The sequence below is a fragment of the Lepisosteus oculatus genome, chromosome 2 (assembly GCF_040954835.1).
Source record: "Lepisosteus oculatus isolate fLepOcu1 chromosome 2, fLepOcu1.hap2, whole genome shotgun sequence".
NCBI lineage: Eukaryota > Metazoa > Chordata > Actinopteri > Semionotiformes > Lepisosteidae > Lepisosteus > Lepisosteus oculatus.
The window spans coordinates 69,591,443-69,603,601 of record NC_090697.1 but is presented as its reverse complement, the minus strand read 5'-3'; the positions used below and the strand labels follow the sequence as shown (position 1 = coordinate 69,603,601).

The following is a 12,159-nucleotide window of genomic DNA, read 5'->3' as shown; positions in this document are numbered from 1 at the left end:
ACTGCATCTTTTTCACCCAGACCCTGTCCTGTCGAACGGTTTGATTACAGTATTTACATATCCCCTATGGCTATGAAAAAAGAACTAGACCCACTGATTCTTACTGTTTGATACCTTGGAAGCGGTTGGGCCCTGTTATGTGTGTTTGAAATCATGAAACAGTCAACTGTGACACACTAAAACCCCCGCATGCAGACAGCTCATTTCACTGCTTGGTTAGACAGTAAGACCTGTCTCGGAGGACTGCTGCTCAAGTGCAGGACCTATTTTCACAATTTCAAAGTGGTTTAGGCAGGATGAGCTCTCATGAGTCACCAGCCAGCACATGCAACAGTATTATCTCATCCATTACAAAAATGCAGAAAGTGCATAAGACAGAGGATAATGTGTGTCATATTAGATCATAATGGAATAGCTATATCATATTATTTGAAAATATTCTGTGTTCCCTTATAACTAATCAAAAGTTGTTCCATACGTGCTCTCATTTCCCAAAGACAGGTATAATAATGTAACAGAGGTTACAAATGAGAGGCTGCTATTTGGCTCATCTAGCTTGTGTGGTACTGAGTAGCTAATTGATCCAAGGGTCCAGCTGTTTCCTGAAAGAACAGGGGGTACCAGCTTCAATAACATGGGTGGGTAGCTTTTCAATGGATGAGCCAGTAAGACCTGTGTAGTAAGAAATAATAGCAAGCAGGCGTTACCCTTGAATTTGAGCATTTCTGACTCTGAGGACTGACCAAACACGTTAAACAAGCAGGCAGATCAATAAAGACATCAATTAGCCCTGGAGATGTAGAGCCCAGGCAGCACGGTGGTGTAGTGGTGAGCATGTCTGCCTCACAGTGCTGGGGCCCTGGGTTCAGTTCCTGGGGTGCTGTCTGCATGGATTGTATTTGTTCTCCCCACATTTGCATGGGTTTCCTCTGGGTGCTCCAGTTTCCTCCCCCTTTGCAAATGCATACATGCGTAGAAGACTGGCCCTGGTGTGAGTGTGCGCATGTCTGTGTCTGTGTGCCCTGTGATGGACTGGGGACCCTTCCAGGGTGTACCTGTCTTGAGCCCATACTTGCCAGAATAGGCTCTGGCTCTAACCTGAAATGGATAAAGTGGTTAGAAAATGGACTAATGAACAGATTTAGAGCTCTGCTGGAATGAAAAGTGTGTTCCTGCAGAACCAGAGTCAGGAGCCACTGCTATAGAGGCTTCTTCACACAGTTAAAACGTCCGAAAGTACACAGCTACCGAAGCCTTGGTCCAACAAGGACAACACTGGGACTTCTCTCCTACTGACCACTAAAGATTTCCTTTAGTTTTCAGGACATCTAATTCACCTTCCTTCTAAATTCTCCCCTGTACAGTTGAAACCCAGTCTCACACCAAATGAAGACTAAGCTTGCCCGTTGCTAAGCAGGAATCCATTGGAGAATCCCCTCTTTTTCCGATGCACTTAGATCTGGAAGTACTGAACTATCCCAGCATCGTCTTCAAAGTGTGAAGGCAGAATTAAAGTAGTATCTGTGGCCAAAGATCTACCGTTTGTGATCTGTATGTGTGTATAGGGAATGGAAGATATACAAAGGATTTAACTCCTAGTGAAATACTTGGACTGAGTGGAGAAAATCAAGAGAGATTATGGCAAAGTTCAAGCATTTTTAAAAGGGTTCTTACGCCTGTACATTTCATTTATTAGAAAGGAACAGTGTCAGATGTTACCAACCAGCATCTTGTCTCAGTCAGCTCCACGTTGCATAATCTTACAATAAGTCAGAGACGTGAGTGACACATTTCAGCTTCACCCGTGTCTCAATCATGACTTTTCCAGCCCAGCACCTGGAGTTTGAAAACCCCCGTAAATAGAGTAATTTCTTAAAGAGAATTTTTAACCATAACAGACGATTAAACGAGACGGTTTAACCATAAAAGACTATTTAAAGAGACAATTAACCTAATCGAGGAGCTGTCATATCAGCCCAGTGCAGAAAACCTGTAGATGGAACAGAATTTTTTCAGGTTTACAAATCATTTATTTTTAACCGTTACAATCTTTCACTAATAAGGACAAAATGTTATTGTTATAATTATGCAAATTCATACTTATTTCAAAATGTGATCCCTTACATAAGCAACTTGTAAAAATGATATTGCTTTCTATAAGCAACGTTCCCTTACAGTACCCAGAGGCAAGACTCCAGCATCAATAGATGTCCCCTGCTCAAGTCTTCCCTCTCGGTTTTAGGATTTTAAACTGCTCAAGAAGGTGTGCCCTTTTGCTCTAAAATGTGTCTCCTAACAATACGTTTACATGAGCCTTCATTTATAATGTATAATTTCTCTCTGCAAATTTGTCTTCAATTCATACAGATATTTAATGGATGGAGCTCCCACAGACACCTCCATCCCTTTCAAATTCAGAGCTGCACACAACTTAAAAGTGCTGTTGATCCAAATCTCGAGTTGGCCAACATTGTTTCTAGGCAGTCTCACTATCCTGGCAGAGCACTACAGTTCAGTTGTAGAGAACAGTACCACACTTCGTCCTGAAATCAACAGCATAATAATGTCCTTTCCCAGTTATATAGACTTTATCCAATATCTCTCGGCAACGATTACATTTGGTCTTGTACAAAATTACACCAGAAGAGAACAATCCTGTAACACTCATTCTGTGCAAGACTTTCTCTTTGGGAAGTGACACGATGTGATACTGGTTCTTTCTAAAGGTTTGTACTGTGTGTAAGAATTTTCTAGGATTGCAGCATTGCAAAATAAGTCTCTGTCTTTCCATCTTTTTTGTTTCTTCTGAAAGTCCTGTCAACAACGTAAGAGAACACGTTTGTCATCTCCACAAAACTCTTGATGGACATGTTTGAAATCACACCAATCACACCTGAAGAAAGCTCCACAGCCAAAACGTTGTGTTTCTTCTCTTCTCCTTTCAGCATGGAATAAACCTTTACTTGTTCCTTTGCGGCCTACACATGCTGACGCAGCTCCCCACCTGAACTATTTTAAAATGTGACCAAAAGCCAGTGAAAATTCCTCACATGTTATCTCATACTCCTGACCTCTTAGACTTTGATCCTACCAGTTAAATTCAGATAATAATAATAATTGCTTACACTTATATAGCGCTTTTCTGGACACTCCACTCAAAGGGCCTCACAGGTAATGGGGACTCCCCTCCACCACCACCAATGTGCAGCCCCACCTGGATGATGTGACGGCAGCCATAGTGTGCCAGAACGCTCCCCACACATCAGCTATCAGTGGGGAGGAGAGCAGAGTAATTTAGCCAATTCATAGATGGGGATTATTAGGAGGCCATGATTGGTAAAGGCCAATGGGGAAATTTGGCCAGGACGCTGGGGTTACACCCCTACTCTTTTCGAGAAACGCCCTGGGATTTTTAATGACCACAGAGAGACAGGACCTCGGTTTTACTTCTCATCCGAAGGACGCCGCCTGTTTACAGCATAGTGTCCCCGTCACTATACTGGGGCATTAGGACCCACATGGACCGCAAGGTGAGCACCCCCTGCTGGTCCCACTAACACCTCTTCCAGCAGCAACCTTAGTTTTTCCCAGGAGATCTCCCATCCAGGTACTGGCCAGGCTCACACCTTCTGAGCTTCAGTGGGTCGCCAGTTGTGAGTTGCAGGGTGATATGGCTGCTAGATGATAAGAGACACAGACAGATAACAGTGGAATAATAAGGGAATAATAACAATAAGTTAACTTTTTATACATTTGAGCTGTATATCAGCTTGAAAGAAAAATATTTAAATACCAAAGCTCTCATTACTGAAAACCATTCAGCTAATTTAAATTGGTTTGGGTGACAAACAATTTTAAGCGATTTAATGATGACAGATAATTGGCCCACATGTGCCAAAACTACTTTATGACATCACTTCCTTTAGAGAGTTTGACTCATCAGTGACATACGCAGCAGCTCTCAGGAATGCAGTAAAGTACTGTCTGTTTACTGTGAATAAGTTTCAGGTTCCTTATTATCTCTTTTTTAATAAGGATTATTCAGAATTTACTTGTGCAGGTTAAAGCCAATATATTTTGTCTCTGTGTTTTCAGATGCAAGTGCTCCACGAGCTGGTATCACATACTTTGGATTTGCTCTCAGTGAGGTGAGATCCATCTGAGCCCTGGAAAACCACCTGAGCCGACTCCCGAGAAGTCCAAATGGAACAAAGTCAATGCTTTTCCAGTACGGGTAACTATTCGCAGCAAGAACGGAAAACCACTGAGGGCAAAGATGTTCATTTCTATTGCGTTGCTCTCTGCCCTCAGAGATCTTCGGCTCTTCCTGTGGTTTGTGAAACCTGTGTCTACATTCCTGTCCCATTCTAAGTCTGCAGCTCCCAGAACAAGCCTCCAAAAAGTGGTTAACACTTTCAGGCTACCAAGGAATCTTATTTTCAACAGCACAGTAGATTTCACTTCCTCTGTAAGACAAACCGGATGTTCCACGTGAAGGTCCTGCACCCAAATGGCCTACTGTCTCTTGGAACTTTTCTTATTGTTACTATTGTAAGTGACTGTTGAAGTGCCTTGAAGAATCTCCATACAATGCGTTATACCTGGCCTGTGTCAGCATTTCCAGGTTTCAGGAGCTTCAAAGAAAGGAGATGTTTGCTGAGATGTAGGGGTGGGAGATTCAGTGATCAAAGACATCTTAATGTTTACTTTGGTTTACTGGAGTTAAATATTTGAAACTTGGCAAGAGACCTTGCTATTCTGTTGTGGTTGTCAACTTTAATATCCTGTGTAAAGAATCTCTTGGTTAAAAAATGGCCTCTTCTGATTAGTGGGTGCATTTTTAGGACAGGGAGGATCTCATTATTTTTTTAGCATCCAGGGTTACAGCCATAGAGCATATTCTATTTGGTTTAGAAGGAAGCCTTATCTCTTATTTTGTCCTTTGTAGGTGTTACATGAGAGTTTTAATGTTTAGTAGCAGTCTGGGTTTTTTTGGGGGGTTCTTTTGACCGAAGTTGTGTCAAAGAACAAAGAACTCAGGTATCTCCAATTATACAGGTAAACAGGAAACAGCTAACTCAGCCGAAAACACAGCCTTGAAAACAACATTCAGCTGATCTAAGGATTGCAGGTACCTGCAGTTTCCTGTGGAAACTAAAAAATATTTCTTGGGAATGGAAACTTTTTTAAGTTGTAAAGTTCCATAATAAGGCGGATAACTAAACAAACACGCAATTCATTAGCTTCAAGAACTCATTGCCTTTACCACCACTTCAGAGGCCGCTGAATGACAAAAATGACACTCCACAGTTTGGGACAGTTTTGCAATAAGTGAATTACAAAGGAACCCACAGAACTGAGCAAAGAGGAAGTCTGTCTCCTGAAAGTCTCACTCTGAAGCTGACATCCATAAGTTTGCTTTTACATCATTAAACGGGAGCAACACACAACCCTTTGTGTCACCTTGTAAAGCAGGGGTCTGCAACCTTGGTCCCGGTGAGCCGAAGTCCCCTGTTATTGAAAGATCAGGAACCAATTGATAAGTAATGCTTCAGTGAAGGGAACACTAGTAATTGAAGGATGAAGGACATTCTGATCTTCATTCCAAATGATCTCTAAATGGATTAATTAAACACACCACCTCTTTAATTGATCGTAGTTAAATTGTTTCAGTTCTTTATAAGCTGATGATTTAAAGGCTAATAAGTGCTGGACTTGGGGTGCGAGACCCCCTGATCAAAAGTCCTGTTGGAATAAAGACACACTCAGAATGGATATCTCTGAGCGCTAGCACAAAACAGGCATATATTCAGACACAGGAATTAATGGAAAGTCAAGATCCCAGTGCTACAGCAGATTGCTTACTATTTAAACATGCAGAAAAAAAAACAAATTCATTGTATCTAACCTCTTTACTACCATACTGTATTCTGTTAGTAGAGTGCTTTGTATGCCTTCATCCCTGAATTAAAAAAAAAGTTCATAACAAACAGAAAAACCCATTTTCTCATGGGTTTAACTTAAAAAGGGTAAATTAGCCCACAGTTACATTTACTCGGTTATTTTTGTCAAATAAAAAACCACCTTATTTTTCCATGCTGTATCAGTATGTACCATGAAGTATCATCTCGGATAATAATCTATGGTCCCCAAATACGATTTCCCGTTGACTTTTTCTTCTTTTCCTCAGATTGTGATGCAGTTTGAGTGTCGTGTTTTTGTTTTAATTAATAATTCTTCTTTAAATGCTTTGAAGAGCATAGCGTACTTTGGAGTCAGAATTTCAGAACTGATAGCTCTTCATATGTTTATCACATCATATTGTTACCTACAATGCATCAGATAGCAATGACTACAATACGCATAATAGTAGCAGTTCTGGTTGTGAAGGGTGCAGGCCACAGTGGCACTGGTGATGTTTCACACCCCTCAGAAGACTGCGTCTAAAGTCCCAGCAGTCCCTCCAATACAGCCTGGCCATCCAGCTTGACCATGTATCTGAGAGTGTCCCCTCTCTCTCTGCCTCATGCTTCACTCAGAAATAAACTGGGTCATAGTTCATCCATCCATTTTCTACCTGCTTTATCTAGTACAGGGTCACACCAGTGCCTATCCTGGCAAGTAATGGGTAAAAGGCAGGATACAGCCTGGACAGGATACCAGTCCATCACAGGGCACACTCACACCATCACAGAGCAGTATGTCTTTGGACTGGGGGAGGAAACCAGAGCACCCAGAGGAAACCCACAAGACCCTGGGGAGAACATGCAAACTCCACCCCAGCTCCAGAATCGAACCCGAGGCCACAGCACAGCAAGGGAGCAATGCTAGCCACTATACCACTGTGCCTCCCTCTTAAAAAAAGATCAATAATGACATTTTTCTAGTCTGGAACAGAGAAGATGAGAAGGGATTCATTTAAGAATTGAAGGACTTAAATAAAGTCAAAAGAAAAGACTGAAAGAGCCTTCATTAAGTGGCTAATGGTAACCAAATCAGCTATCCAGGCGGAAAAGACTCCTCTCCCTTCTACTCCTACGGATGCTATAGCCGTCACTTTTGTTAGGTGTGTTTTTTATAACCATTCTTTATGATTTTATGATCATGATTTAGGATTTATGAAACTGCACTGCTGTTAGTCGTGCTGTTTCAGTACTAACGATGATAGCTCATTCTCGATGGTGGACGATTAATTTATTCACTATCGAACATGAAAAACAGGCGATAATTGAAATAAGACATTTAAAAATAGTGCAAACATTTCACACGTGTTAAAAAGATGGCAAACACCAGGCTGCTTATTCGCTCCGAGTCTGGTGAATTTTGACTTGATAAGCAAGAAAAGCCGCTGTTCAAGACTAAACAAATCTCAACGGCATGATTAACATATTTTTTTTTTATTTGGTAAATCCAGATTTTACGTGGATTCATTTCCCTGTAGCGTGAGCTATCTGAGGAAAATCCCGCTTCCTGTCGCACGAGGGCTATAAATGGGTTGTTCTGCAGAGCGCTTGTCAATACAGACGGACTGAAGCGAAGATCAGCAACACAGACTTGACTTTGCCGCTGAAAGACATCCTCAGGTACCGGCAAAGAGACATTCTACTGATTCGGGCAGAGGGGGTAGAACCGCAGAGATGAATAAGACGTGTTTGTTATCTGTATGTTAATGTGAAAGATCCGCTGTCAGGGGATTTCGATCGCCGGGCACGAAAGATGGAGTTGCGGCGCTTAGGAAAAGCTCTCCTGCAGGACCACTTCAATGACTTGTTTGCGCGACTTTGCTCGGTAACGACAGAATGCTGGTTGTTGTATTTGTCTTTTATTTCTAGAAATATTGTGTCGGATTGAGTTGCTGCAAAAATGACAGCACGGCAATTTGTAGCTTTTTTTAGTGACTTGTTAGTTGTATGTATTATATAAGACGTTTACTAGAATATTTGACATGTCAATGTGTTGTTTCTTGTGTTCTAGGCGCAAACATGATGTGTGACGTCGAGTTCGACTTATCCTTGGCTTTAGAAAGGTGAGGAGATTGAGCGCACTCCTGGCGCCGGGAACCTACAGCACTGAGCTCCGTCTGAGTGGAGACTCACCTCCGCTTTCATAGGAAAAGAGCAAATCCTTGCAGAACCAGCTGTGTTCTTGAGTTTTTTAAAGTATGATAATAAAAGTAATTATATTCATGTGACACCTGAAGCCTTGAAATGCTCACTTTGTAATGACTAAAACTATTATGTAACCACGATTATTAAGCGTTTGCTATCTACTGTCTATAAGAAAGTAGCACAGGACTGTTGAAAAGGCATGAGGCTCAAACAAAAGTGAACCTTCATATGAATTTTAAACAATGATTTTTTCAAAACCAGACGGTAACTATGAAGATTGTCATGTTTTATTCTGTGGGTTTGTTGTAATTCATTACGAAACTGTGTTCTTTGCAGTGATCCCGACATGACGGAGGTAGACTGCCCTCTACCGGCCAAGGTGAGGCGCTGCATGTTGTACTCACAGGGAAGAAATGAACCGATGACGCATGTAGACGAGAGGAATAGCGAACTTCATCGAGTATTTGGAACAAGTGGCAGAGATAGTAATTGCTGCATAGCTGTGTGTGCGCACAGAGTCATTTATATACTGTAGCGGCTGACGCGTTTCTGCAGACATGTAAAGTCTTACTCCGGTGTCTATTAGCGGCAGTTGTACACTGGAGCCGAATTAGTCCAGACGGAGCCCGGGAGTCTAGTAACCGCTGCCCACACACACGCAGCAGGTTCCTGGTCGCTGACTGTGCGTTTGCTCCCCTGTCCTCCAGAATCACGGCCTGAGGGATGACTCCTTCTTGCCCAGAAGGCGCTGCCTCCTCAGCCCTGGGCTGGAGCTGGAGGTGGAGTCTCACCCTCTGCACAGCTTTCGCCACGCCGCCACACTCATCGTCGCCCTGGAGAGGATGAAGAAGGTGCAGGAGAAGCCGCTGGGGACAGAGTTCACTGGGGACACCCTGTTCCACTTTGTGATAGAGCAGCTGGTGGAAGGTAGGAGGCTCCTACACATCCGGTCTTTCCCCACTCTGCTGTGTCTGAGGAGGAGCAGACAACATCCTGATGAGGCTGATGTTGCAGTTTACTGGCAAAAATGTCTGATTCAGAAATACTTGAGGGCAGCGTGGTGCAGCAGTGGTCAGCATTGGTGCCTCACAGCTCTGGAGCCCTGGGCTCAATTCTGGACCTGGGGTGCCGTCTGTGTGGAGTTTGTATGTTCTCCCGTGTTTGTGTGGGTTTCCTCCCACAGTCTCGGGACATACTGGCAGTTTCATTGGCCTGGTGTGAGGGTGTGCATGTCTGTCTGTGTGCCCTGCGAGGGACTGGCATCCTGTCCAGGATGTACCCCACTTTACTCCCTGACTCGAGCTCTTGTGTCTCTGTCCCACAGAGGTCTGCTTTGACCAGCAGTACCAGTTCAACCCCACCTTCACACGCCGGACCCAGGACCTGGCGCACAGCATCGCCGATCAGCACAACAAGAGCTGGAAGCTGAACGAGCTCCCCAACGGAGCTGCTGAGCTGCTGGCCATCACTGTGCAAGGCCCCAGCTCCTCCAAGAAAGGTGAGTCCCTGCGACTGGCCTCTTCCTTGGGACAGCTGGCCAGGCCCACAAGAAGTGACTAGAATTAGAGCACAGATTGCGCGGTGTGGCAGGACTGACGTGCTCTCTCCTTGTGTGCCCGCAGTGTGGCTGAACCTGTCCACATACGTCTCGCTGCCTCCAGTCTCCTCTCAGTCCCAGCCAGTGGCCCTGGGCATCGGGGGCCGCAACCTGTACCTGTCCTGCTCCGAGTCCGAGGGCAAACCCATCCTGCAGATTGAGGTAGGAGCTCTCTCGCTGCGGTCGGCTTCTGCTCTTCCTCTCTCAAAGCGCAGTCGAAATCGGAAGGTTTCGCTCCTTGTCTTCACACTGACATCTCTCCGCATGTCTGTAAGCAGCGGCAGGATTGTGCAGCAGCTCCAAGCAACTCGGTTTTGACTTCTGCCTCAATCAGACAGTTGAAATGAGCATCAGCTGTCACCTTTCTGCTGGAGAGGTTTCCTAGTGCTGTGTGTGAAGGTGCACATTAGTGTCAGGCGATGGCAGGGCTCTGTGTGTGCTGGTCCTCTGGTATTCTCTCCCGTGAGGCTTGTGCACCAGCTGCCCGTCAATCCACACTTACCGGCGCTCAGCTCTGACTGCTGCTCTCGCTGTCGCCCCCCTCAGGAGATCCCCAACAAAGAGGACCTGAGAAGCATCCGCTCCGGCAGCACCGCGGCCCGCTTCCTCTTCTACAAGACGGACAGCGGCGTCTCCTCCTCCACCTTCGAGTCGGTCAACTGCCCCGGCTGGTACATCAGCTCGGCCATTGAGGAGCCCTGCCCAGTGGCCATGTGCCACCAGCACCCCAACGACCGCATCACCAGCTTCATGGTCAAGCAGCAGTGAGGGCTGGCCGGCCCCAGTGCTCACCAGCGGGTCTCGGGCTGGGGGTCCCAGAGTCTCAGTATGTACCAAGTACAGAGAGCAGCGCGGCCAGCTTAGGTGTGAATCCCAAAGTTTCAAGCTCATTTTCCAGCCTCTGGGAAATTGTGGCCCGAGAGTCACAGAGCGTAAATACATAATGTGTGCTTGTTTAAAAGCAATGAAGAATTCATATTGAATTAAAACTTAACTTTTGTACAGATATTCATATTGTGTCTCAGTGAAGTTCTCTATTTATTTTTATTTATTTCAATGTGTTAATTGAGTTGTATTGACTGCTGTAACGTTTGTTCACACTGCAGAACTTTTACTGTCTGGAACTAATGTTTACATTGCTTCACAATTCAGGGCTGAGGTGCACACCTTCATATTTAAGTATTTAAGTTTTATTTATACATTTGCTGTTGTTTTTATACATTAAGTTGGATGGAATTATTTATGGGATGGCTGTTGTATATTGTTGCACTTGAATAAATGTCTTCAGTATTTCAATGCTCGGCTCTTGTTGATGGTTTCTCTGAAGCTGTTTGTGGATACGAGTCTTTCTTCCCAGCGGTCTCTATTTCACTCGCCTCTTTCCACACTCTCTCACACCCTGCGCCTCTGGGCTCAGCTCACTCTTCCTCTTCTGGACCCACCACGCTTCTTCCTGTGTCCTTGTTCCGGCCCAAGGCAGGGTACACCCTGGACAGGGGGCCAGTCCATCACAGGGCAGGTGCAAGCCAATTGTACAGGGGGACAATCTGGAGGCCACGGTACAGGTCGAGGAGGGAAATTTGGCCCGGACACCAGGATAACTCCCTACTCTTCTCGACAAATGCCCGGGAATCATTAATGACCACTGAGAGTCAGGACCATGGTACCCATCTTTTTCACCAGGATGGGTAGATCCAGGAATTTTGAATTCATTATTCAAGCTTATTTCCATCCAATACCCACAAGCTTGAATGCAGTCAATGCTGAATTTCAAACAATGTTTTTTCCAAACAAAGAGTAAAACAGAAAACATGTCATTGACCGTTTTGTACAATACTACGCGTCAGACACAGGAATGCGCGAATGTGGAACGAGAGTTTACGAAGCTGCTATGCTGGTTTCTTTCAAGGAACGGCTGAATGAGACCTCAAGATCAACTAATCAAGTCACGTGTGCTGAACAGCTTGCCAGTAGATGTGCTCTCTCTCTTGTTCTGTTTGCGACTGGAATTTCCTGATACACCCAATTGACAATACAGCTGTGCTCCTCTCCAGAGTGAGGCCCAACCTCTGGGCACCTTTAAGAAACAGCTGGATGACATTACCAGGCCTTTCTTATGCTCTCACACAGAGCTGTGTCAGAAACCCAATAAATATATTTTCTCTACATATCGGATTATTGCAAAAGGACAGAGCATCAAACATTTGCTGTTATGTATTCCCTCTTATAAACTAGATACTTAGGAACCCCAAACCAATTCACTGCCAGCAGACAGTGTTACTGAGAGAGCAGTACGTTTTTTACTTTTATTGAACATCAGTTGTTACAGGCAAAGGAGAAACAGTTTTGCTGTTGCTACAGATAATTACAAATTCGGACACATCAAATTAAATATTTTACGTACAGTTTGTCAGTTGTGCCTTTTACCTTCTTATTTTTATGTAATCTTGCACA

General features: G+C 44.3%; 1 protein-coding gene across 2 annotated transcripts; it reads left to right on the top strand.

Moving 5' to 3' along the window:
- Window positions 1-7,485: 7,485 nt before the first annotated feature.
- On the top strand, window positions 7,486-11,001 carry LOC107078656 (interleukin-1 beta-like). 2 transcript variants are annotated; one of them, XM_069182130.1, is made up of 7 exons: window positions 7,486-7,583; window positions 7,975-8,026; window positions 8,445-8,487; window positions 8,816-9,035; window positions 9,433-9,606; window positions 9,731-9,867; window positions 10,252-11,001. In XM_069182130.1, exons 2-7 carry the CDS (start codon window positions 7,983-7,985, stop codon window positions 10,471-10,473), a joined length of 840 nt encoding a protein of 279 aa, XP_069038231.1. In that variant the 5' UTR covers window positions 7,486-7,583; window positions 7,975-7,982; the 3' UTR covers window positions 10,474-11,001. The 2 variants fall into 2 exon arrangements, with proteins under 2 accessions (XP_069038231.1, XP_069038239.1); XM_069182138.1 differs by lacking the exon at window positions 7,486-7,583 and adding an exon at window positions 7,597-7,788.
- Window positions 11,002-12,159: the final 1,158 nt, after the last annotated feature.